This window comes from Drosophila arizonae, chromosome 5, assembly GCF_054131065.1.
Source record: "Drosophila arizonae isolate 15081-1271.41 chromosome 5, UAZ_ARI_1.0, whole genome shotgun sequence".
NCBI lineage: Eukaryota > Metazoa > Arthropoda > Insecta > Diptera > Drosophilidae > Drosophila > Drosophila arizonae.
In genome coordinates this window covers 17,175,426-17,202,917 of record NC_142925.1, presented here as the reverse complement: position 1 = coordinate 17,202,917, position 27,492 = coordinate 17,175,426, and the positions used below count along the sequence as shown (strand labels likewise).

The window sequence follows — 27,492 nt, the reverse complement described above, 5'->3', positions numbered from 1 at the left end:
TGCCATAAGCGAACCCAATCCTAAGCCCAGCTGCAGTGATGTGCTCCGCGCCCGCCACATCTGCCTCGGGCGCCAGTGTTGCATGGAGTTTTTTTTTTTATTTTTATGTTCTTGTATTTGCTTTGTGGTCGTAGTTGCCTGACTTGCTGTTGCCATATGCTGCACGGCAAAAATATCAGCGCTTACCATTGACGCCTTAGGCTTATTATAGCAACAGAGGGGCAAAGCTGCGCTGCAACGTCACATAAATATAACAACAATAAAAAAAACCAAAAAAAAATGGTAAAATTTCATTAAAAGCAGCTCAAGGTCTGTGAATGCAGTTGTCAAAGTTTTTTCGTTTATTTTCTTTTTATAAATTTTTTCTGCGTTACCAGCGACAAAACTTTTTAATGGATTTTGCGATAATATAGAAAACCAAAACTTGAAAATTGTTCAAAAGCTTTAACGAAGTTCAAATACACTTAAGCAATTTTGGGTCCTGGCATATTTGATTTTAAATTATCAATTATAAGTTGCTTAGTGAATAAATGAAATATTTATTGTGCTCTATAATTTAAATGTCTCAATTTTCGAATATTCTTTGGCTGTCTATTTTTCATTTAATAAATATTAAGTTTTAATTATAAATAAATTATAATAAATTTCTTATTACAACTAACTAGGAAATTAAAGTTTATATTCTCAATTCAAGTGAATTGTAATAAAAATATTTATGTAATAGCTTTATACTAAATACCATATCTCTTAAAAAAAAAAAAAAAAAAAACAAGCATAGAGACATATATATTTTCACAATGTGCGCTGTAGCACTTTTCCCATTTTGTGGCAATTTATATGAATGTGTAAAAAATGTGTGAATTATGTGACTGCTGAGTACACAATGTCAATAAACAAATAAATCAATTCAATTTCATTATAATTCCATTTATTTTGCGCTGCTAGCAAATTTATTGAATTGCTAACTCCTTTATCGGGCCATAGAATAAATTTAAATTTGCGCGCCCAGTGGAAAGGGCATAAATTTATTTATCAGTCTGCAGTCAGTTCAATCAGACGACAATTTGTAGCTTTTAGGCGCGAGCTGAGGCAGACTTTGATATGATTGTTATGGGAAAGGTCTCACCTACATCAAGTCTACTTCAGGGCAAGCCAAATGGAGAGCCAACTAAGCAGAGTTTTGCATATTAATGCCGTTGCCAGCAGCATAATCACAGAAAACAGAAGCATCAGCTCAGCTCAGCCCAGCTCTGGCCTGCTGAGGGGAGATGTGCGAAATATGCGAAAAATCTTTGCAGGCAGCTAAGGTATTATGCAATTTTCTCGACATTTATAAATATGCGCCATATTTGACAGGTGCATTAACGAAGTTTCAGACAGGCGCCCAGACAAAGGGCGTCTGGATAAAAAATGATGTGAGTAGGAAAGCAATTTGCTTGATTATGTAGAACAGTTGACTGATGGCATGGCGTGGCCGGGCCATAGAGAAGGGATAAAGAGATAGCACGCCTCGCTTGGTTGAGGAGCGTAAGAAACCGGGAGCTTCGAACTGGGAATTGCGAACTGGGAGCTGGTAGCTGGTAGCTGGGTAGCTCGAATTGGGTGCGCCCTGGGAGCAGGCGGAACGGAACCGCATCGAATGAGCAGTGGGCTGCATAAATCGCTGACGCTTGACGTTCCACAGCTGATCTGTCGCATAAGTCATGTCAAATTACACGAGCATCAGACAGTTAGGGGCCGCCAGGGGTCAGGCACTGTAATGCGCGGCACTTCACTAAACCTCACAAGAGAAAAATGCTGAAAAATCAATGGAAACCAAGGAAAAATCACAATCAATTAAAGGTAACAGGTAAATGTTGCGTTGAATTTCTTTAAACTGTTATGCACTAACAGTAAATTGGAGTCTGTTGAACTAAGACGAGGCAACATCAATTTATGTGTATGTATGGGAGTATAAAGATATGGGAGTATATATATGAGACTACATATATATATGAGTAGATATATGGGAGTATTCATATGGGACCATCTGTATGGAGTATATATATTGGAATATGGAAGTATTTCATACATTAGTTATTAAACACAAATTGTCAGTGTTGGAAGAGAAAAAGAGAGAGATAGATCTAGATATAGAGAAATTAATATATATTATTATAATATTAAATTATTTTTACATTAAATTATTTCTAAAAAAAATATTTTAAATCATTAAAAAATTTTTTAAAATTTTATATTGGTATTGAATGTTATTACCATTATATATTATAATTTGAATATTCGATGTAAAAAACATATATTAGTTACTTCATTAATTGATAAATCTCTCATTCATTACTTTTCTATTTATTTTTTGCATTTTCTTCCCACAAATTGCAAACAAATATCTCACATATGCGAGTATGAATCTATAAATAATATATACATATATGTCAAAATATATAATATAGATACGTTCACACTCATACTCAAAGTGGATATCGACACAATTCTATTATATATTCTACTGTATATAGACAAAAGTTAAAATTAACTCTTTGACACTATATACATATACACATATGTAAATAGAAATCTATCTAACAAGAATACATACAAAAGGCTAAGATTATACAGCTAATCTACATGTGTCAAAGGCTGACTCTGGCATTCTTGACATCTTTTGTGTCGAAAGTGTTTTATTTCATTAATCAGCTGAAATAACGCATCAGTTGAAAGTGAAAAGTGAAGTGTAATGTTGTGAAAACGTGAAAAATGTCAAATGCCACGGCTGAATGCCAAAATACAATGTATTTATTGTAAAGCCTTGTTTCGCTATGACAATTTGATATATAACCTTAAAATACGACTGACGAAGCGAAAAGCTAATTATGTATTTACCATGCAAATGTTATTTACATATATATAAATAAATAAATATAATATAAAAAATTATATAAAATAATAATAATAATATAAAATAATATAATATAATATAAATTTATATATATATATTTAATAATAATATAATTATATATAAAATATATTGAACGATTATTTTTGCTACTTAATTCTGTTTATCCTTAAATATATTTATTCATTAATTTTACTTTGCTCATTTTTCAGTTTCAATTAAGTTTAATTGTAAATATTTAGTATACACATAAACCAATCTCTCTTGATTAAAAGTTTTCATAATTCGAGCTAGTGTTAAATATAATTATATTTATATTAATTACTCTCAAAATAATTTTACATATTATATTATCTTTGCCAATTTATTCCACTTTCAATTCAGATTAATTTCTGTTGTCATTTGATAAATATTTCGAAATAAAGCAATCGGCTTGATTAAAATGTTTAGCCGTGTTAAACCTTAAAGTTCACGCAACTGGACAGATGCTACATAAAAGGCAATCGTTCGCGCTGTAAATGCTGCCAGCCGACTGAGGTGTCGTGCCATTTAAATGAGCTTGTCAAGTTGGATTTTTGAACATTAATCACATGGCTGGAGGGGAGGTGGGGAATGGGAAGGAAGCTACTCGCTGGCTGTTTGGGGCGGGTTTTTCGATGGGTGTGGCAACTGCTATTAGCACGCAGCAACTAAACAAATTACATTTGGACCCAATGACAGCTGGAAAACAATTTTTGGTCGACGCATTTATGCTAATGATGTGCCCACTTACCTATCATACTCGCGATTATCCTCGTCACAGCGATTATCCTGCAGTTCGCGCCAGCTCTTGCCGTGCTTGCATGTGGTCACCATAACCATATCGCGTCCATTATGCAAATGGAAGAGCGAGTTGCGCGTTTCCGAGCCAATGCCATGGACGTAGCTGCAATGATATCGAAATAAAATAGAGAAAAACAGTTAAAGATTAAATTCAAGAGAGAATCTGAAAAAACGAAATGAAAAGAAAATGGATAAAAGCATATCTTGGACTTATCGATGTGGCACATGTACACGATGCTTAGGTCATATTAAGCTGGCAGATTGCGGCGCACATAAAGAGCGGTGTCAAAATCAATTGCAATAAAGCAGCTTCAAATGGGGGGCACAACTGTGGGTCCGCTGGGAGCAGCTATGGCTGAAATGCCTGGCGATGGCGATGGCGCTGGCCAACGAGAGTTGAGCTCAAATCTGCGCTGGGCCGCAAGCAAAGCAATTGAAACAAAAGATACTTACAACAATGGACGCGCACAAACACACACACACACACACATACACACACACTCACTGATATATGTATAGCTAACGCTCTCAAGTGTATGGCCCAAAACAAAATGGCAGCTGCTAGAGCCAGCAAAACAACAATAACAATCGCAGCAGCAGTCGAGCAGAAAAAATGCTAAGGCAATGCCAGTCGCCTTAGAAATACACGCATACATGTATACATAGATATCCCCATCTGTGTGTTTGTGTGTGTGTGTGAGCAATTTCCTTCTGCTTGGCTTGCAGTTGAGCAAATTTCATAGACAATGAAGTACCCGCCACAGCAGCAGCAACCGACTGGCCACAGATTGGGCAACGCTGATTTCCTGCGCTGAATGCTGACCAGCAGCAGCAGCAGCAACAACAACAACAATAGCAGCAGCAACAGCAACAGCAACAGTCACATAGCGAGTTCACTTTAGTTTGCTGACTGCTGCCATTTGGGGGGCTTTAAGTGAGCCAAAGCCATAAGTTATTTGATTTAATCAGCGTGTCATTGAGGTTAGCTATGGATTTGGAAATGATACAAATGTTGCGCCTGGCCTAACCCACACAAGGTACAAAATTGTTTTCCTTTCACAAAATATTTTGCCATTTTAGTCAGCTAAATGCTAGCCATAAACCAAGAATTTTCAGTTGGTCTAGCCGCAAGCTAAAACTTTTCATTTCACATGAAATTTATCATCGGGATTTTTGTCGAAACTAGAAATTCTCTTTGCATAAGCCACATATGTATGGAAATCTTTAAAAGCCTAAAAGAGCAATCAAATATCTATTGAGCGGCAAGCCTATTAAAATGGCTTAAAATATCTAGCCAAACAGCTTATAAATTAAGAGAGCGAGAGACAGAGGGAGAGAGAGAGAGAGAGAGAGAGAGAGAGAGAGAGAGAGAGAGAGAGAGCGAAAAGAAATTTGCAAAAATTTGTTCTAATCAAACTGTCAATTTGTACTGTCAATTCATTTGCATAAACAGCAAACTGATTGAATGGCCATAAAGACAGCAGCTAAACGGCTCATCATAATCATGTAGCATGGTCCGTCCGTCTGGCTGGATGGCTGGCTGGCTGGCCCGTTGTAAACGCGTCAATTTAATGGCATAACATTTTTATTAGGCATCTGGGATTTCGTGCAGTGTAAATTAATTTGTGCCCGCTCCACAAACAACGCAGATGAGCCAGCTAAACAGTTGCAGTTCTGGTTTATGGGGGAGACACACAGAGAGAAAGAGAGAGAGAGAGAGAGAGAGGGATAGGGGGTAGGGGGAGTGAGTGAACGGGCCACTGACGATGACAACATTAATATAAATTAAACGCATAGGCTGACATCACAAGGACTTCGCCCGGGACACATTGTGGATAAATAACGAATGCTTTTAGCAGCGACAAGAAACCAACGCCGACTGCTTAAATGTTATTTATGCTCCTCCTGATGGCTAAATGGGTCAATTAAACATTGATTGGAGCCACCGTTGTCGCTCGCCCCACCAATCGAACTCGAATAACTGAGAGCATTGGAATTGAGTGACGCACTAGCAAGATACCTCTTGAATAAACACATATATTAATCATGTTTAGTTTCAGTGTATTTGGTCTTTTATGAGATATAGATTATGGGAAGTGATTTAGAGCATAATCTGTGTGATTTCTGTTCGATATTTAGGAAATGAAGTAGAGACTAGAGGGAATAGCACTGTGATCAACTATTTGTATATCTATCGACACTTAGCCATATCGATGGCTTTGATACTGTCGATAGTTGGCGTGAGCGCGATAGCTTAAGCAGAAGAGGAAGAAGCGAAGCGAAATTTTAATTAGAAATCGAAGAAGTTTATAAGCATTAGCTGCCGAAATAATTTAAGTGAAGCCTCCTACAAATATTATAATCAGGTTCATCATCATCTCTGCTTAAGCTCATCATCATTATTACTTTTAGTTTTATTCACAATTCACAGCTTTTGCTCTCTGGGAGCAGAAGCAAAACACGACCAATCGTCTCGAGTTTCAATTTCAAAGTTTTTCTATTCTTTCTCCGTGATTAGAGAGTATAGAGTGCGCTAATATGCTCGCTCTGTCAAATTAAAAATGAGCTCAAATACAAGTGCCGCTCTTCTTGATCGCATGGCCACAATTCGCTCAGATGCCTCAACAATCTTTATGCCTAATACTGTCAAGCTCAACCCACAAACCCATATACCCACATTTATCCCATTTATAATAAACGTAACGTTGTACAAAAACTAAAAGCCAGAACTCGGTTCGCGGTATTGTTTCAGCGGGCACATAAAGTGCAATAACCAGGCGTACATTGAACCAAGCGGCGAGTCATATGGCCAAAAGCTCGGCTACACTTGGCTAACATACACTGACCACTAATCCAAACCTAATCTAAAATAATTGAGTATTGCACAGCGTGGAGTCCTGGCTTTTTCAGCGGCACTCTGAATAATTTATGCGCGCATTAAATGCGCTTAAAATGTAAGTGTATGTGTGTGTGCGTGCGTGTGACCATTTGTGAGTGTGTGTGGGATAGTCAAATATAGTTTGAGGACATCCCATGGACCAGGGCTGTCGGATATAAAATCTAATTCTGTCATTTCAGCTCAAAGAGGAAACATTCAAATGCGAAACTCTTTGTTTAATATTAAAGAAAGGAAAAACGAGTCCTTGAAATAATAGTATTAAAGGATAATTCATAAAAACTCTAGAACATTATATAAAAAAATCGTTTTTATTATTATTATGCTTCGCACAGCCATGTGTGGCGCAACCCTGGAGTTAGAAGCGTATATCCCATGGATTGCGCTGCTGGCTTACAGCATCTTGCCACAGTCACTGGGGCATCTTATGACATAAGTTTATGGACCGTTTCTTGCAATGCCTTTTAGCGGCGCGCATTGTCCAGTAGGCGGCCATTAGCCTCAAGTTATGCAGCACAACTGCAGCAGCAGCAGCAGCAGGAGGAAGAGGAGGAGGAGCAGCAGCAGCAGCAGCAGCAGCAGGAGGAGGAAGAGCAGCAACAACGTGGCAACAACGAGACGGCAAAACTCTGCCCGGCTTATCTATGGAACTTCAAAGCTTTTGTGACGGCGCCAACATGACAGACAGACAGACATTGGACATAAAGCTGCAACGTGGCGTATGCGCAATATCTTTGCCTTTATATCGTCACTAACTATGTGTGTGTGTGTGTGTGTGTATGTGTCTGTGTGTTTGTATAAAGAGCGAGTATAAAGCAAAAATTGTGTCGTCAACAGTTGCACAATGCAACAGCCAGTGCGCCCCAGGCATTAAATCACTAAGGACAACAAGAACAACACCAGCTGCGCTATAAAACAGGTAGTAGTACTTCTGCTTTACAAAATATACATAAGTAAATATATATTTTAAGAGCAGCACAACAATAGCTGCTGTATAAGGAAAACAGCAACAAAATGGTCTGTGAAATATGTGCAAAAGAAAAACAAAAGCAATAAAGAGTTATGGATCTGTTGGCTGATGAAAAGATATCCTATACGAAATTGACCTAGGGTTGAGTTGGTAAAGTTGTTGCTTTATGGACAATACTGTAAAAGCTACAGCTAGAGACGAGTAGATACACTTGGCTAAATCCTTATAGCAACCAAATATACCCTTTGCACATTTCGTACTCCTTCCAGGGTATTCAAATATGTTTTCAAAGTAAACAATGGCTGGATGGTATTTATGGCTTGCCAATAATTAAATATCCTTGAAAGTATGCAGCTCAAAAGAAATTTTATCATCTATTCCATAGCCACACATCAATTTAGAGCAAACAATAGCTCAAATGTCTATTGTGGCATTTCTTTATTAAGATTTCAATTCAAAAGGAATTCAATTAGAAATACATATAAAAGATTTAACTCAAGTTGCCCAAGCCAAATGATTATTGCAACAAAAAAAGAAGTCAAAGAAAAGAATTTAAAAATGTGCGTTTGGATTTATATTTCACATATAAACAATATAAAAAAATTTTTTTATGATAAAATAGCAAAAATTTATTTTAAATAAAATTAGTTATAATGCAAATTCATTTAAATTCATCATTTAAATTAAAGAAAAATAATAATAAAACAAATTATAAGAAAATAACAAAAATAAATTAATAATTAAAATAAAAGGATAAAAACCAAATAATAAATAATAAAATACCATAAAATAATAAATGAATAATAATAAAAAAATAAATAAATAAAACACAAAATTAATAATAAAAATAATAAAATATTAATAAGCCGTTGCTTGAAAAATAATACAAAAATAAGCAGTAAAGCTCTTTACGAAATTTCATCTTTTTTATATAAAAAAATCAAATCAAAAGCACATAACAAAAGTTTATAATTTCATCAATTTATTTAATAAGTAAAATCAGCATTGCCAACCAAAAATAAGCGAACTTTTTTTTAACGCATCTTTTACAAGCAAAACTAATACCACACAAGTATTCGCGCAGCCCTCGCTGCACATATTTATTAAGCGACGGCTGTCACAGCAAATTCAAAAAAACCTGAAATGCAAATCCCAACGTTGTTGCAACATTCAAATGGTCAACAGTCAACAGAGGCTGCATTTCGCATAACTCAAATATCACATGCCCCAGTGCCAGCCCAGAGCACATCGATCCGCATTGTCAGGCTGCCTGACTAGCTGCATGTTGCCCGGCTGCCAATGTTGTCAATGTTATTGTAGCTAATGCTCAGCCTTTGTGTGCGCTGCGATAGGCAGCTGAGTAAGTGAGGCGAAATCTGTGCCACAAATGCGATGTTATCAACATTTTAGATACAATTTGCAGCGCTCTGTTGAGGCTCCTGCTGCCTGCTGCCTGCTGCCGGCTTTGGGTCGACATCGCTTCTTACGTCTCGTTGGCTGCTGGCTCGCTGGCTGGCTGGCTGGGCTGGCTTACAGGCAAATTTGAGCTCATACAATTTGCAGTTAGCCGCCTGCTGCCTTACGCTTGACTAACTGCCTGACTTGACTGCCTTTGCGTCAGTGGCCTCGCCTAGGATTCTCCAACAGCCCTACCCGCCCCTCGCTCCTCGCCCCCTGCTGAGCAACAACCGACTGGGGAAGTGCCTTTCTGCTAGCAACTTGTAACTTGGCGCCCTCTGACTGCTGTTGCTCATTGTTGTTGCGGCTTGTTTGGTTTTATTGTGTTTATATTTGGCTTAAGGCATCAATTTGCTTTTACTTATATACATATCGAGCGCGACGACTACCAGCGCCGAGCTGAATGCCAATGTTGAAGCAGCAGTAGCAGCAGCAGCAGCAGCAGCAACAACAGCAACAGCAACAACTGCGTATCGTTATCAGCCAACCATGCTTGCCAGCAATAATACAAATATGCATTTAGTATATATGAATGTGTGTGTGTTTGTGTGTGTACATAGGGGGTCACACACGCACATAAGAGCACATCCAATGGCAAATGCATCGATTACATAATCCATTTACACAAATGGCATTTTAAATACATTATATTGACAACAGAATGGTATTGAGTGCAGCCACGCGGCGTATGCGCAATATTTGTATCCTGCACAGGCTCTTGACAAATACGCAAACGCCTACAAACACTCACACACATAGGCCAACCCCCACACAAAGGGCAGTACTTATGTGTATGTATGTGTGTGCTAAAGTGCATTTGCGTGCAAATTAGTTTTCATTGTGTTCTACTTAAACTCTGTTTAATCAGTGCGTCTAGCAAGTTTTCAACCTTATGTGGGGATAAGGGAATTACAATCGCTTTAGGCTCCGATAAGAGCCTTGACCTATGAGTTAATGAATGTGTATATGCGTATAAATAAATATGCATATAAATATATATATGTATAAATGATTATTTGCAAGAATTATTGAAACCTCTTCTCTTAAGTTCTTCGGTCGTCATAATTTTTCTAAAAAAATGTTGTTAAAATAAATATTTTAAGTATAAGTAAATCTAAGAAATTTTTTAAAATAACAAAATTAATATAAAGAAAGCCCTCAAAACACAGAACAGAAATTGAGAAGAGTCAAAGTAAATTGATAATTTATATATATAGATTACAGATTATAAATTAGATATCAACGGAACTAAGATACGTAAGTAAATATATTTTGATTTCAATCTACTGAATTTATCTACCTATATTTAATTTATTATTTACCTATATTTAATTAAATTCTCTGCAAGATATTTACTGAAAACTCTTTCAATTAAATTGGTAATATTTATTTGAAATAAAAATAAATTTATTTGTTTTATGCTTATTGTAATTTAATTGATTTTCTTTGTGTATTTGATTGTATTCTCTGCATGAAGTTTAATTAACAAGCCTTTAAATAAGCTGATAATATTTATTTAAAAACATTTTCATTAAACCTCATGCAGAGAATGCAATTAAATAAATTTACTATAATATTTATTCACTTACATTCTGAATATGAAACATGCTGAGTGCAAATCAAATAAAATCAAAATGCACGCTTCACATGCAGTTTGTATTTGGTATTAAATGTCATGGCAAATAGATCTCATTACAGTCAAATAGACGTCAACGACACACACACAACGAGCCATTCTAAAGCGTTTGCCAAGTGGCGCCACCTGTCGCATTTCCAGTGCAAACAGCAATCATCAAGTGGATGCACAATGTGCAAACAAAATACTTGAACGCCATCAACTTCATAATCATCACAGTCATGAACATTACTTATACCATCATCATTATCATCATTACTATCATCATCATCATCATCATCATTATTATTGATTGCTATCTGGCACCGCACGCCACAAAGTCATTTGCCCAAAGCCCATGGACCAGACTCATTTGCCGATTGGCCGGCCAGTGCACGTTTCGCTCGCCAGATGGCGCTGCTGCTGCCCATCAATTTTATGATACAATTGCCGATGAGCCGTTAATTAATAAAAATAGCGCAAAAAAAAAAAAAAAATGAAAAGAAAAGAGTAAGTAAAATGATGCAAAAAGAAAAGCCTCTCCTCCTCATTAATAAATATTAACTCATAATTGGGCACGAATCGCGTATTGAATATGTTGCAATCTTGTGTTCAGTGATTTAACGAAATTTAATAAAAATTTTAACCATGCTCAAGTGCCGCACGCCAGGGCAGGTGCAAAAATCAGCCAGCAAGAAAATAAAATGCATACGGAAACAACCAGCTAAAGGAAGGAAAAGCCAATAACAAAGAAAACAACAAGCAAAAAAATATATATAAATTACAATAACAACAAATATGTTGTAAAAGCCACAAAACCAGTCAGAAACTAATGGAACTAATTGTTCGACGAAAGGCGGCCACATGAATATGCATAGCAGGAGGCGGGGGACGTGCTGTTAACAGGAGTGTGTGCGAGAGAGAGAGAGGGAGAGTGAGAAAGAGTGCGAACCATTCATTGTTTAGCCGAAAGTGAAATGCCAATGCCAAGCGCAGGCCGCCGCTGCGCTCCATAATTGGAGCAACTGCAGCGCTTGCCACGAGATCGTGTGAAGTGTATAAAATCATGTGCTTGGCGCGCAGGCGCCGGCAGTCAATAGTGGCGATCGCAAGGCAACTGACGACGATTGCCAGCGTACAGCGAATAAAGCAGCTCTAACTTGGAATACCTGAGCACAGACCCAACTACTCTCGACATGAGGAAGCATTGCGTAAGTAAGCCAGAAACCAATTCAATGCAAATGCCATTCAAGTCCCGCCCTGGCCTACAGATCTCCGGATGCTGCATTTCGTTGCTGCTGCTGCTGTTGCTGCAGCTGGTGAGCGGCGAGCAACAGGCGGAAGATCACAGGTAAGTGAAGTGACCAGGAAGTGATTATAAAGTATAGAAAATAAAATGAGAATTATTGCTTCTGTTTGCCAAGGTTGTTAAGAAGAAAACGTAGCAAGATTCAATTTGAATTTCAATTTGCAAATAAAAAATCTAATAGAAATTTAAAAAAAAATTTGAAATTTACATTAAAAACTTAATCAAATATTGAAATTTATATAAAAGCTCATATTTAATTGCAAAATTCAAGGTTTAAAAATACAAAAATCAAATTTAAATAAAAATTGAAAATACAATAAAATAAAAAATAAAATAATAATTAAAAATAAAAAATATTAAATCTAATTTAAATAAAAAATATATAGTTAAGTAAAATAAAATAAAAAAATATTCATTCGCTCCAAAAATGTATGATAAAAATTTTTAATTTGAATGAGAACTCATATATTAACGTAAAAAGTTAAAATTTTAAAACAAATTTATACCTTGATATAAATTTAGTGTTAAATTTATAAAATCAAATCAAAATAATAAATTAAATAATAAGATAATAAATAATAATAATAACGAATAAATTACAATTTTAAATTTTAATAAAAATGACGATTAAATAGTCAAGTTTAAATACAAAACTCCTATCTAAAAAGTAAAAAATAAAGAATACAATTAACACAATTATACAGCACTGAGCAATCAAATCAAAAGAGGTTTCCATATAAAATGATTCAGGAAAAACTCTAAGAGCAAACTCAGATATTTTATAAATAAATAAATCAATGCCAAGCACAGAGATAAGGTGAGATGAGGAAGGAGAGAAAACTCTGAGAGCAAACATAGAACTATCAACTATAATACAGAAAAAAAAGATTAATAAATAAATAAAATAAAACTAAGAAAATTAAAAATTAAAAATCTAGACATTCCTCCCATTTATTTGCAGAATTCAAAGACGTTTCATGTGGCAGCAAATGGACATGGGCGGCCTTATGGGCCGCATGTTCGGTGGGGCACGGATAATGAAGACCATGTTCGGTGACTTTATGCCCAGCACAGCGAGCTATAGCAAGAACATGATGGACTATATGCCAACGGAGACGACGCGCGTCAAGTACATCATCCGAGATCCGCATACGAACAAGCCAGTGAAGATAATCAAGATGCGTGGCTCGCCGAAGAAGGTGGTGAAGCTGATAAGGCCACTGCCCAAGCCGAAGCCCATGGTCACAGAGTCGACGAAGCTGCAGTACGAGAATCGCATGCGGCAGCTGGAGAAGGAGCAGGAGCTGATTGCTGAGGGCAAAGTGCCCGCTAGCAGCGATGAGGCGCTCATGGATAAATATTTTAAGTACAAGCCGCGCACCAACAGCAACGAGATTGTCTCTGGCCAGATTATGGAATACCAGAGCTGGAAGCCAGTTTACAAGTCGGGTGAACAGCCCACGTCTTATGTCACGCTGCGTCCTCAGGCCATGACACAGCTGCACACACAAATTACGGCCAGTCACGACAACAAGGACTATGCGCCTTCTGGCGAAATGCTGCCCAAGCCCGAGAAACTGGTGGGCCGACGTCCAGAGCTGGACGAGGAGGACGACGATTTCGAGCAAGTCGATGACGATAATGAAAATGAGCTAGCCAAACCGCCGGGCGGCCATCAATACGAGGTGACCGAGCACACGGGCGAGGCAAGCGGCGAGGTGCAATCGCTGGCGCCCATGGAGGGCGGCTTTGTGCCCTCCAAGCTGTATCACAGCCAGCCAAGCGAGCAGGCCGATAGCCAGCCAAGCAGTCACTCCAGCAGTCACTCGAGCAGTCACTCCCACAGCCAGCCAAGCAGTCACTCCAACAGCCCGCCCGACAGCCATGCCAATAGCCAGCACAGCCACAGCGGCAGCCACGCGCACCGTCCACGTAATCGTAGCAACAACCTTGCACCATCGACCACCACAACCACCGAGGTGCCCAATTATCCGCCAGCGTTTCTGAAAAAGTATCGCGAGCGCGAGGCCGCCGCAGCCAACGCAAGGCCCAGCAGCAGCAGTAGCAGCAGTAAAGCCCGACCGAAGCACCACAAAGAGCTGGTTCTCGCCGAGCCGCAGAACAGCCAAGCCCAATCCAATATTAGCTTTGCGATGAGCAGCCTACGCGCACGCCTCCAGGAGCAGCAGCGTCAGAGCAATCAGCAGGAGCGCGACGCCGAGATGGAGGCGGCCCTGGTGGAGGCCATGCATGGCGACAAATGGCCAGCGGAGGTGCAGCACGGCGGCAGCTATCTGACCAGTCCCATTGGACCCAGTGCGGTGGCCTTCGACCAGGCGGTGCAGCCCTCGAAGAAGCAGCGCAGCGAGTACAAAAGACAGCGGGCCAATCTGCGACAGCGCGGATCCGTCAAGTTTAGCGATAATCCAATCGAGGAGGTATAGCCCAGTAGCAAGCGGAGCAGCGGAGCAGTAACCAAAGCATAGCCAAAGCGTCAGTTAAGCGTTTTAATTGCCTAGCTGTTAACATAGTTTTTAAAAGGCCTGAGTAAAAGCAAGAGTTTAACACACCCACACACACGCACACATACACACACACACACACACACACACGCAAATACTTTGCGCAACAAAACAATTTCATTTGGGACTGACTGAAGTCATTGGACCGAGCGCACGCAACGCAAATGCAACTTCATTATCGCGTTGCTGTTCGTTATGCCGAATGCACTTTAATTATTGTAAAATATCCCAAGCTCTTCCCCGCCCCTGCAAGTCGTTGGCACTTATCACATTCCCTCGTTTCATTTGACAACCAATTTAAAGCTTTGAACTGCCTTCAAGTTGACCCCAAAAATACAAAAAAAAAAAAAAAAACCAACACACAAGCGCAGCTAAAAGTGGGTTAAACCTGCTATAAATTCCAGTGACAAACCAGAACAAAAGACAGCCATAAGACATTCTAAGCTTTAACATTCCCAGAGACGGCCGCAAGGCCACTTCTTCTCTTCACAAAACAGCTAAAATAGTAGAAGGAAAAAAAAACACACACACACAGCAACAACAACAACAACAACAATAAAGAAATGCAACAAATGCGGTTTTTAATTAAGTACCTAAAGCAATGGCGACAACAGCTGAATTAAGAGCCAAACTGGCCAGAGCGAATGGCAATGGAAAATGTAAGCACAAGGCAGAGTGAATGAAAGTAGAGGAAAAGCATGCAGCACACAGCGGGAAACCAATTTTCCTCCATTTCGTCCAATGACTGCCATCCATTCGATTCACTGAAAAACTTCTGACAAAGCCACAATTACTTTAAGCAAAGCAGGATTTTAATAAGAGATAAATACAAATTTCAAATGGCTCAATTTGTGTATTTAATTTATTGTTTAATAATAAATTTGTAATATTTTTATTCTATTAACCCAACAAATTTTAAATTTAAATTTTACTTTAAACTCTGCTTTCACATTTAATAAAAATGATTATCTATTTTTTAGAGATTATATATAAAATAAATTTCACAAAAACGTAAGCCAATATATTTTTTAAATGAAATTGAAACTCACTTTCAGTAAAACAAATATTTTGATAAAATTATGTTGAGCTTGATAATGGAATAATATGAATTTAATTAATTTAATATTGATTTATTAGCAAAATATAATAGAAATATGTTTGAGAAAACTGATCTATGAAAAGTGAATGAATAACGAAAATTAATATTGTTGACCGTTTCTCGTCTGTCTGCAAATTGTGTTTCATTCCCACTTTGAGAAAAAACTTATTTATTTATATTATATTAGTATTTTATTTTTAAATAAATTTCAAGCATTTATTATTTGATGCTAAAACAACGTATTAAATTGTAGCCGTAATTATTTTACTACTTTTTTTTCAAAGCAAATATACAAAAATAAACTGAATAAAATTGTAAACAAATAAAAACAATAAATGTAAAAAATTAAAATCAATGAAAATATAATACATTACTTTAAATATTTCAACTTTATAGCAATTAATTGTAAAATATACAAACTTTTAAATCAAGACTGCATTGCTTGCACAAGTTATACATAAACAGTCCTAATCACTCTATTTAACCTACTCATTAGTCTATGAATCATTTACTCGCTTCTAATCTGTCTGACTAAATGCTGCTATACCCGATAATCAGTCAGATCAAATTAAAGTGCTACTACTTATAAAACTATCGAAAAATATTCTTATTCTTATATTATATATATATTCTTTTGTGGTCTGTATCAGAAGTGCCAACCAAATATGAATCATTCGATCAATTCTGCAAATTCAGCGAAGTTACCCACATGAAACCAACAAAATTTCACTTTAAGCTACTAATTAGTCATGTTCGATTCCGGTTCATTCACAGCCCTATTAAAGGACGTCAAGCGGCCATTTCCCGACACCTGTGAAAGGTTGTGCTTATCGAGCCACTACAAATGATTTCTAATCGTTTCGTTGGTAATGTAGCAAGCGAATGACACTTTGCTGGGGCTCCTGCGGCCTTGGCGTTCCATTGTTCAATGGCCACCATTTACACGTCTTCTTCTGCTTCGCTTCTGGCTGGAGTCATTAAAAGCGCCAATTGAGTGGGCTATGCAAAGCGTCACCAAAAAACGCGATTAGGATTGCAGCACCTAACTAAGGCAACAATAACAAATCGCTGGGACACGCCCCAAAAGTTTCAAGGACATTATTGGGCACGTGGCTTAATGCTGGAGGAGAGGGGAAATGGGGAGGGGGGTTAGGCCAAAGAGCTGAAGCGAAGCAACCCTTGTACCTGTCCAAGTGCCCGCTGGCAGGAAGCGTGCTCACCATGTCCCCAGGTCCTGCTGTCCTCGACTCTCTCATTGTCGAGTGCGGCAAATACAAATTAGAATTTAAATGAACAATGCAACCAGAGCGGAAGTGTGTGTGTGTGAGTGAGTGTTTGTGTGTGTAGGTGGGTGACATTCCACGTAACGAACATTGGACAGCGACAGCAACAACAACAACAACAACAACAGCTGACTGGCAATAATGTCATGCAGCAATTTTTTTTCTACTTGTTTCAACTTCTTTAGCGCTCTTTGGGGTTATTTTGCACACAGAGCAGCAGCAAAAAAAAAGTCTGGAGATATTTACGCTGTATGGCAAACTAGGTCGCTAACTCAACTGCAAAATGTCAAAGGGATAATGGAATTTCGCATAGAAAATTTGTTAAAGTGCGTTTGAGCACAACAACAACAACAACTGCAACAACGAGACGAATATAGCCAAGCTGAGAGCTATCCATCTAAAGTGCAGTGCATGTAGCTTCAAATTACATAAGAGAAGCTGGAGTTGGCAAAGAAAGTTGGCTAACAATAAATTAAAATCATTAAAAGCTATTTAATTTGAGAATTTAAAAGAGACTGGAAATTTGCAGAGAGAAAGATGATTTATGTAATAGGTTATCTAGAGACTCAAATATGGTAATAAAAATAAAAGGAAACAAATTAAATTAATAATAATAAAATAAACAAATAAAAATAATAATAATAATAATATAAAAAATTAAAAAAAGGAACTAAAAATAATTTAAAAAAATTTTTAAAAATAATAATAATAAATAATAAATCATAATATTAAAAATGATGAATTAAATAAATAATAAAAACAAAATAAAAACAAGTAAGAACGTTGCAGTCGGGCGTTACCGACTGCGGAATACTCATTCACATCCCATCAACAATTTAGTAGTTAAGTTTCGTTCTAATACTGTAGAATATACAGGTTTTTCCGATTTGCCACGCCCCAACTGGGCGTAGACACCTCATTTTTGGTCAGTTTTTAGAAAGAGATAACGTTACCCTAACTGCAAAGTTTGAATGCTTACCCTAAAAAAATGTGAAAATTACAGGGTATTTTTCGGTATGCCACGCCCCTAAAGAGGCGTAAAAATTATTTTTGGGGAATCGATAGAGGAGGCTACCAGTAACTCAACTATCCAAATTTGAAGCTTCTAGCTATTATACTTTAGGAGATATAAACTTTTGCGGTTTGCCACGCCCCCTGTGGGCGGACATATATCCGACAAAACTTTTTGGTCTTGGGTGATCAGTCCGAGTATATATACAAAATTTGAGGTCTCTGCCATCAATAGTGTCCAAAATATAGGAGAATTTAAAAAATCACTATATCTTCAGGTCCGATTTGCCACGCCCCCAACGGGCGTAGACTTATAATTTATCTTCAGACTTTATAGAATCATACCATTAGCTGACGTGCAAAATTTCAGCATTCTAGGTTTACAACTTTAGGAGATACAGTTTTATCCGATTTGCCACGCCCCCAATGGGCGTAGATATATCCGCCATAGCTCGTGATCTTGGGTGGTCAACGCGGACCTACATACCAAGTTTCAGCTTTCTAGCTCTTCAACAAACATGATTTCTGGTATATCGGAAAATGCATTTTCCGATTTGCCACGCCCCTAGTGGGCGGATCGGGAAAATTTTAACACTTTATAAATCGGAGATATACACGAGTATGTGTTCCAAATTTCAAGTCTCTAGCTTCAATAGCGCCGAAATAGATTGCGTTCATACGGACAGACGGACAGACGGACAGACGGACAGACGGACGGACAGCAAGACGGACATTGCACAAAACCAATATACTGATTCACTTTCGTGAATGAGTATAATAATAATAATAAATTATATTAAAATATTAGAATATTAATATTAAAATAATAATAATAAATAATAATGATGACAATTTTAATAAGCAGATAATATTATTAAAATTAAAACAATAATAATAATACAATAGTATTAATAAAATTACAATAATAATAAAAGACAAAAATTTATTAAAATAATAATAATAAAAGAAAAATTTTAATAACAACATTAAAATAATTATAATAAAATAAAGATAATAATAATGATAATAAATTAGGCAGGTCACCTGTATAGCTGTATATGAACAAAATCCTTGTTCTATTATCAGCAGACATTATCTATCGACGAGTGGTCTTTCTTTTACGAGAAGTGAATACCACAAAAGTGTGATTTAGAAATTTAAAACATACAACCAAGCTTCTTAGCTCTAATGCGAATATTAAATTTTATACATATTACAAAATTAATAGCTCTTATAGCTCTATTAGGAACTGTCTTAACCATTAACATCTCTTTCAATTTCCAAGCAAGTGCAGTAGAATCTCCCACACCAAGAACACATGAAAACCCATTTCCAACTCATAATATGAACATTTTGAGCATTTATCATGGAAGCTTTGCTGCTCAGCGAAAGGAATGAATATTAACGACGGAAATATTTGGCTCTATGACGACTCAATTATATATTTAAGGCCAGGTAATTGTTGCGTGATAAATGCCGAACTGCCTTTTGCTTTGTCGCTGTCAAAGTGAAATTTATGAAAGTGAAATTCATTTAATTATAAGTGACAGCCTGCCCAAAGACAGTTAGGCAAAGGAAGGAGAGGACCAAAAATGGCGCCTCTGCTGCAAATGGATGGTGGGCGACAGCTGGTGGAAGGCAGGGGCGTGGAATGTCAGCCCACGTTGTGCCAAAAATGATATTAATTATGGCTTGCGACGCGACGAGCGAAAAAACAAACCAAATTGCAAAGATGACATCGGAAAAGCCAATTTGGAGTGTTTTTTTTTTTTCTTTATTTAGTAACTTTGAAAAGCTTGTGGAGCGCATTGAACTCACAATCAACGCGAGAAAGAGAGGGAGAGAGCGCGAAACGGAAAGGGACTGCTGCTGCCCATTTAGCAGAGAAAACATTTTGTTTGCTTAATAAAACACACACACAGCTCGCAGACACACACACACACAAAACATACACACGACAATCCTGGAAAATCCAGACGGGAACACAGGGCGAAGCTGGCGGAAATGCAGGCAGCGATGAACGTTTAGCATCAGTTTAGAAGTGCGAAATGTGCGCTGCATGCTAAAAAATTAAATATTCAAATACAGCTGAAAGTGTGCTAGGAAGAGGGAGGGCACGGAAGGTAGGGTGGGGCAACGCTCTATAGAGATGAAGCCAGCCGAAGCACTCGAACTTGAAGAGAAACTCCGACAAATTTATGGGAATGCATATGCAAAAGCCTGCACAGGCGACAAAATCTAAATATTTTGCTAAATGAACTGAATTTATACAAGGACTTATGCTTGAATCAAAACAAATAAAAATATTTCGAATTCAAATATTGCTTTAATGATTAAGATGTTAATGTTATTGTTGACTTTTGAAATGCTAATGTTAATGTTGATTCAAAATTTTAGTATTTCAAATATTAATGCGAATAGTGAATTAAAATATTCTGTTACTGTCGGAAATGTTTATTTAATTCTTAGTGTAAATATTCTATTAACATTTAAAATGTTAATATTATTTTTAATATTATATATAATGTTAGTTTCAATGACTAACATAATTATGTTTATGTAGAGTCACATATTCTGTTAAATAGATTTAAAATGTTAATGTTAATGTTGAGTCATAATATTCTGTTAGCGATTTCGGAATCAGCACATTATGTGAATTGTTAATTCTTCATAAAATATTCTGCAAATGCTTAAACTGTTAATGTTAAATTTCAATCAAAACATCCTGTTATTGTATAACAATTTTTTTATGCTAATGTGCAATTAAAGCATTTTGGTAATAATTATAAATGTTTAATTCAAATTTTCTCTTCATAGTTAAAATGTTATTTTCCACCAAAATATTCAGTTATTTCTAAACATTCTGTTAATGCGTCAAAATGTGTACATTTGTTGAAAAAGTTAAAAATCCATAAAAGGTACTTAAAGCGAATATCTAAATTTTTAAATGAATATTTTCAAAGTCTTAATTCAATTCATTTCAATTTAAAACAGTCATTTTATAACAAAGTTTCGCAACTATTGAAGCAGTTCATAAAACACAAACATACTAATAAATCAATCATAAGCGATTCATAATTTCTAAACTAATTATCCCTTTGCAGACAGCTGAAGAGCTCGATGAAACTCAGCGCTTAACAACAAAAACCACTCAACAGTTCAATAGAATCAATTAATCGTTCAATAGTTCAATTGAATGAACTCAATGTAAACATTGGCGATTGAACTCAAATTGAAATTACTTTAAATTACTGTTCTAATATTTGTTATGCTCTATTGTTTATGGTACAATTTGCCTGGTCCCATGTGGAAATATCTGGCCTACTTTACTTTAGTTGCGCTATGTTTATAATGAAATCTTCTAACGAATCATATTTATAAAGCAATCAATTTTTGTTATAAACAAATTAATGAGAACAAAAATACTTAAACAAATTTAGAAACCATGGGAATATAGAAAACTTATTTTGTATACTTAAAATTGCTGGAATTTTTATATTAATTATCTAAATTGCAGAGCTCATATTATTTTGATATTCACATTAAGATATTAATGCACAGTGTCATGTTTGTCGGTTGACTGTTTACTTATGCATGTGTATGCAAGTATTTGTGGCTGTTTTAGCTGAATCTAGAACAGTTAAAAGCCCAGCGGTCCTATTGCCCGAATGCCGAGTGCGGCTGCATAAGCCAGTGCCACAGCCGCAGTCAGAGCCAGATCTGATGCCAAAACAGAATCTAAGGCTATAGCTAAAGCTGGCTACGATGTAAATCTCTCTCTGTCTGTGTGAGTGTGTGTGTGTGCTGCTTTGAAGGCGGCACAAGTTGTTGGTCGTTCATCTGCGTCTGTATGTGGCGGCTGTTGAAGTGTAATCAGCGGCACGGCGGCAATTACTGCAGCATATGCATGGAGTACTCACAGTTTGTAGTTTGCACTTGGGCTGCCGCTGCATGTCTGCTGTAAGTGTATGTATGTGGGTGTGTGTGTCTGTGCATAAAAGTTGGCAAAACGCAGCGCAATTTGCAGCACTGAGCGGATTTTGAAAATGCTAAATGCAGCAGCTGCACCAGGAATAGCAACAACAACAACAGCAACGACGACGACGACAACGATGAGTACAACACAGCTCAGTTCAGCTGCAGTGCATCATCAGTGGATTGCGTCGCTGTGCCGCTGTGGCAGCCACCGCGGCGGCGGTTGCAGCTGCGGCTGTTGTTGACTTTGATGCACTTGTACCTACGGCGGTTCGGGCAACATCATTTTAATGAATATTACGCTTAACGCGTTTAAATTGAATTTGTTTAGCCGAGCAGCGCTTAAAAGTGCCAAGTGCGATCCACTCACCAGCGGGGCAGGGAGGAGGGGTATCAGGGAGGTAGGCGTGGTGAAACTAGAGTTGGCTAACCGCAAGCCACAAGCGCGAACGGCACTGAGATAATAAACACGCTTTATCGAAAAATGTTACGAGCATAAATCAAAAACTAATATTTAAATTTATGAATTATCTAGCTAGATTAAGAAAACCAATTCAATTATTATATAAATTTTATTAAAAAAGCATTAGAAAATTGCCCATAGATATTTTCTGCAATAAACTAAATGAAAATTATATCATCAAATCTTATCGAATGTTTCAGCAAATAGATGTTATCGATAACTTAAAAAGCTGCCGAAATAGACTGAGCAGATAGCGTATCACTCGTGTTTGTTATCAAAAGGCGAATCTTTTTGAATGTTTTCACAAATTAATGTTATCTATAAATGAAATAGCTGCTGAAATATATAGAAGGAAATCGTATCAGTTTTATCTGGTCACCCAAAAATAAAGCATGTCAATAATTATTGACTTACTTATTTGTGATATGTATAAATAAAAATAAAATTGAAAATAAAATAACTAAACTAGTCGGCCTCATTTCTGACTTTATACAGTTAAAATTCACCTATTTACTTATGCTGAAACCACTCCATTCGCCTTTCGATTTTCATTATTTAATTTAGATCTGATTTGACGTCATATGCACACATAATTTCGATTTCCAATATATATGTATAGTAAGCAGTTCATAAAATAAGCGGCTCTGCTGAGTTCCTTCTTCGTCACTCGCTGCAATCGCAAGAATTTGTTCGCCAGAAGCAATTCAATTTTTATTTTATTGAATAACTTCGTGCATGCCAAATGTTTGGCTCTCTCTATAGCGAAGCAAGCGAACAGTTGAGAGCTGTTGGACAAGAACGACCTGTCGTCTCGTACTGCAGCAATTGCACTGTCAATAGCAGCAACAGCAGCAGGAGCAGGAGCAGGAGCAGCATCAGCAGAAGCAGCGAAACGATTTTTATAGATATGCCCGGGCAGCAAATCGCATATTATCGCATCATGTTGCACCGGGTCCGGGCCAATGGCTGGTCCAACGGCTGCGCTGATCATTAATCTTTACAAGCTGCCAATGTGTGCGCCTTTTTCGGACTTCAATTGCCGCTGCACGAGCATTGGCCGTGCAGGATGCTATGTACTTCAGTTTATGCCACATGTGTATGTGACCATCTGACTGTGAGTGTGTGAGAGTGTGTGTATGTGCGAGAGTGTATGTGTGCATTAAATAGCGGATGGAGTCCATTAGAAAGCCATTGAAGCACATTCTGTCGATTGCAGCCAGTCCATATCCTGCTCATACGGATGTGCAGCTGCCAAAATGTTGTTTAAGTTCTTTTTGCTTTAAAGCACACACACATACACACGCACACTTACACAGTTACACTTACAGGCACGAGCAACCGCATTTTGACTGCTTTGTGCATTAAATAAAATTGAAATAACATAATGAAAAGAGATTGCCTTTTCTTTCAGCCAGAATTTTACCCTTTTTGCTACCCGTTGGTATTTTGTTTAATTATCCACATGAAGAGTCCCCAACAAAAAAAAAAACGAAAAAAAAAACCTCCGCATACCGGCCACAGAGACTTGACCCCACACACACACACACACCACAAACAACAACAAATGGAATCAAATTAACAGTGAAATAAAAGCAAAAATGCGTTAGAAATGCTTTTCGAGTCCGAGCGAATGCGAAGTGCCAAAATAAAGCCAACTTTTAGAGGATAGCGAAAGCGCGCAAAAAAGAAATAATAAATATAAAATAAAAGCTAAAAATAAAACAAAATAAAGTGGTATAGAAGCAAAGATAGCGAACTCTGGTATTTGAAGTGTCATACCAAAGTTGCAGCACATTTCTCAGCTAAGGAGTCTTGACTGGAGCCAAACCTCACTGAGCTCTCAACAGCTTCAACAGCTTTGCGGTATTTTTAAAGGAATATTATTTACTTTGCTACGGTTCATTTATTTTGTATAGCTTGGAGCAATTTAATGAAATTGTATTCAAGTATGAGCGTTTTGGTAGATAAGACAGATATAAATATAAAATATATATGTATATATACTCCTATATATATTCTAGAGCTCAACTTTATTTCTTATCGATAAGCATCTTCGCATTCATATATCAATTACATGCATTAAGCTATGTTTAGCCCGAATAAGGAGCATTAATGAAATTTTTGATTAAAAAGGGTTATCAAAGGATATTCTTAGAATGCGTGCTCAAGCTGTTTCTCAGAAGGCAATCCTAATGGAATATATTAAATAAATACATACATAATTCATGATTATTAAAGATACAAAAAGGAAGCCGCCGGTTGAGTTTTGTAATTTTAGATCATTTTAAATTTATTAAACATTTACTATTTATATATGTTAAATATTTTATAAAATAAAAATTTATTTATCTTGTAATTATTGGTTTTAAAGAATGTATATATTTATTTATACATATTTATGTATATTTGAATAATAATAAATTATTTATTTTAATTTGAATAAACACATATATTTCTCATTTATTATCAATCAATTTAATGTTTTAAGTTAATTATTCTAATTCTTTTTAATATAAAAAGTAAGTAAATAAAGTTTATTTATTGTTGGTTTAAACTGAAAATAAATTATCATAATATAATTATTATTAATAAAATATTTTTTTTATTATTCATTTTTAAATTTTATTTTTATTATTAAAATTTTTATTATTATTAATTATATTTTATGAGTTTTTACTAATTTTTATATTTTGAATGCAATTTTCGTTAAATATTTTTGACCCCCAAAATTGATCAAATATTTTAGTATATATATATATTTTTTATTTTTTTACTGATATTTATTAAAAAGAATTTAAATTTCCGGATTTATTTTTTAATTTTAATTAAATATTTATTGAGTATGGTTTAAATATTTTATCGTGCTTTAATAATATTGGCATCAACGTTTCTTCCAGTCGACTTAATTATTCTGCATAAGCTGAAGACAGGCATTAAACTTTATTTTTGGTAATTGTATAAATACGATGCATAACTATTCCAGTAATACGTTTTTTAGCATCTACTGTGCACTCCTTTGCCCTGCCCTTATCGCACTCCAAGCCACAAAGCTAAAATATTTTCACAACAGAAAACAGCAACAAAATAAAAAGCGAAGAGCAAAACAACCAACCACATCTTTTTAATCCTTACTTTTTTGTTGTTCGCTTGCATCTCTTTACGTCTATTGACAGAGATATATAAATTTTACTTTTTTTTGTTTTTTGTTTTTTTTTTTTTTTTTTTTTTTTTTCTGGCTTTTGCTTTTGGCTTTCTGCTTCCTTACGGTTCATTTGCTAAACGAGCAATCCGGCAAAAAAAAAAAAAGCAAATAGAGGGAAAATTTAATTAAATCGACTCGCGTATGTCTGCCCCGTATTTGCATAATACAAAAAGTACTTATTTATGCAATTATTTATGTACTTAAAAAAGTGTGCCTTGAGTTGCTTTTTAATTTGATTGCAGAATCCTTTGGCATATGGTTTCTGTTGCTGTTGTTGTTGTTGTTGTTCGACTAGCAGCAACAAGAAAAATGTTAATGAGATTGAAGAAAGCAAAGAGAAAATTCAATTAAAAAGCGCTTCTCAAATATTCATTACGCATGTTCTAATGTTGTACTCGCAGTGGGGCTTTCGCTTGAACTGTGGCGAATCTGTTAATTAGCGCACAAAAATCAACTGCGGTTTTTTGTGTCTTGGGAGGGCAAATGCTTGTGTTTTGGCTTTTATGAGTTTTGTATGCATAATAATAATCATATCAAGGAGACCAAACAGGAATAAAACTTGCCAAATGCCGCAGCTGTTGTCGCAAATGCCACAAGCGTTCAGCTTTACAGATAGTAGTTAGCGTAAAAGAGATAGATAGAGGAAGAGCGAGAGTGAGAGAGAGAGGTGGGGAGAGAGGAGCAACAACAGCAGCTTAGAGCAAGACAGAGAGATTGGCAAAGTTCTGCCATGTTTTATGAGCAAAGTTGTTGCTCAAAAACCACTTGAAACAGCTCACAAATTGTGGTTGCTATTGTTGCTGTTGTTGCTGTTGTTGTTGTTGCTGTTGTTGCTGCCTTTTGTGGCATGATGAATTGTCATGAAATTTAATCAATTTATTTGAAACGTGCGACGACACGAGACGTTTTAGCCCATAAATAACGCTGGCTAAACTAAAAATGTGACAATGCCAAAGTGCCAAAGTAAATAACAAACAATGAAAATGCAATAACAACAATAATATCAACACCAGAACAAAATACCCTTAAATACGGAAGAAAGGCAAAAAAAAAATAGCACACACACACATGAAGACAACGAGATCAGCGACTAAAGTTTCATTGTTTGGCAACCACACACACAGACATATACATATACACACCCACACACACAGACACATAACACGTTTTCTTCGCACACATCCGGCGAAACCATTTTGTTACTCACTTTGCAGTGTATTATTTCTGGAAAATGAAGTCCAGAGCAGATAATTGAGACACAGACAAAAGGATACTCTCTGAATTTTTATAAACCAAATATGAAAGTAGTTCGGGTATGGATTTTTATTTATATAAATATATTATATATTATATCTATAGATATTCGTTTATATATTTAATTTATATAAATCGTTTTCATTTAATTTCATTAAAATTTGGATTAATTCAATTGACGTATAATTTTTAAAAATTATTTATATTTATTATATAAATAAATCCTAAAACCTTATGTACAAAATGGAAAATGTACTAAATCTGTTAATTCATCATAGCTAATTATGATGTTTATGATGATCATAGCGAATTTTAATCGCTTTCATTTATCCTATCAAGTACTATTTAAAACTTTTTTTTTATATATATATAATATGAATAACTCTTCTGGCAAAGATTGAAAATAAATAACAAAATGCTGCATATGATAATTTTTTTTTTTTTTAGTTTGTTTTTTGCTATTTGTTTACTTATAAATAACAATTTATGATTTAATATAAACATTTTGTATAAATTAAAGCACAGTTGCTGCAAACGTTTAACGGATTAAATTAAATTTGATTAGGCAACAAAAACAATTCATGGTAAAACTTGAAAATAGAGATAAGCCAGCTGGTCCCAAATTTCTACGTTGACAAAACAATTAGAAAATATATGTAAATAAAAGTGAACATGAGAAAAAGATTTCAAATTGAACTTTAGAATTAAAGTGATAAATGA

General features: G+C 36.1%; 2 protein-coding genes across 3 annotated transcripts in view; one reads left to right on the top strand and one right to left on the bottom strand.

Moving 5' to 3' along the window:
• The window catches only part of ttv (exostosin glycosyltransferase 1 ttv), a 90,971-nt gene that overhangs the window by 47,476 nt on the left and 16,003 nt on the right, over positions 1-27,492 (bottom strand). The window contains exon 2 of the mRNA XM_018010617.2: positions 3,666-3,818. Coding sequence (XP_017866106.1) covers positions 3,666-3,818 — 153 coding nt within the window. The remainder of the gene's footprint in view (positions 1-3,665; positions 3,819-27,492) is intronic.
• Positions 10,828-15,843, top strand: LOC108615820 (uncharacterized). 2 transcript variants are annotated; one of them, XM_018010622.2, is made up of 3 exons: positions 10,829-11,865; positions 11,926-12,005; positions 12,925-15,841. In XM_018010622.2, the coding sequence occupies exons 1-3, from the start codon at positions 11,851-11,853 to the stop codon at positions 14,405-14,407; spliced, it is 1,578 nt and encodes a 525-aa protein (XP_017866111.1). In that variant the 5' UTR covers positions 10,829-11,850; the 3' UTR covers positions 14,408-15,841. The 2 variants fall into 2 exon arrangements, with proteins under 2 accessions (XP_017866110.1, XP_017866111.1); XM_018010621.2 differs by having other exon boundaries at positions 10,828-12,005; positions 12,925-15,843.

Excerpts from the sequence above, each read along its gene's own strand:
- LOC108615820 (XM_018010621.2), top strand. The coding sequence starts at position 11,851 with ATGAGGAAGCATTGCGTAAGTAAGCCAGAAACCAATTCAATGCAAATG. Across the intron at positions 12,006-12,924 it reads CAACAGGCGGAAGATCACAG|AATTCAAAGACGTTTCATGT; the intron begins GTAAGTGAAGTG and ends ATTTATTTGCAG.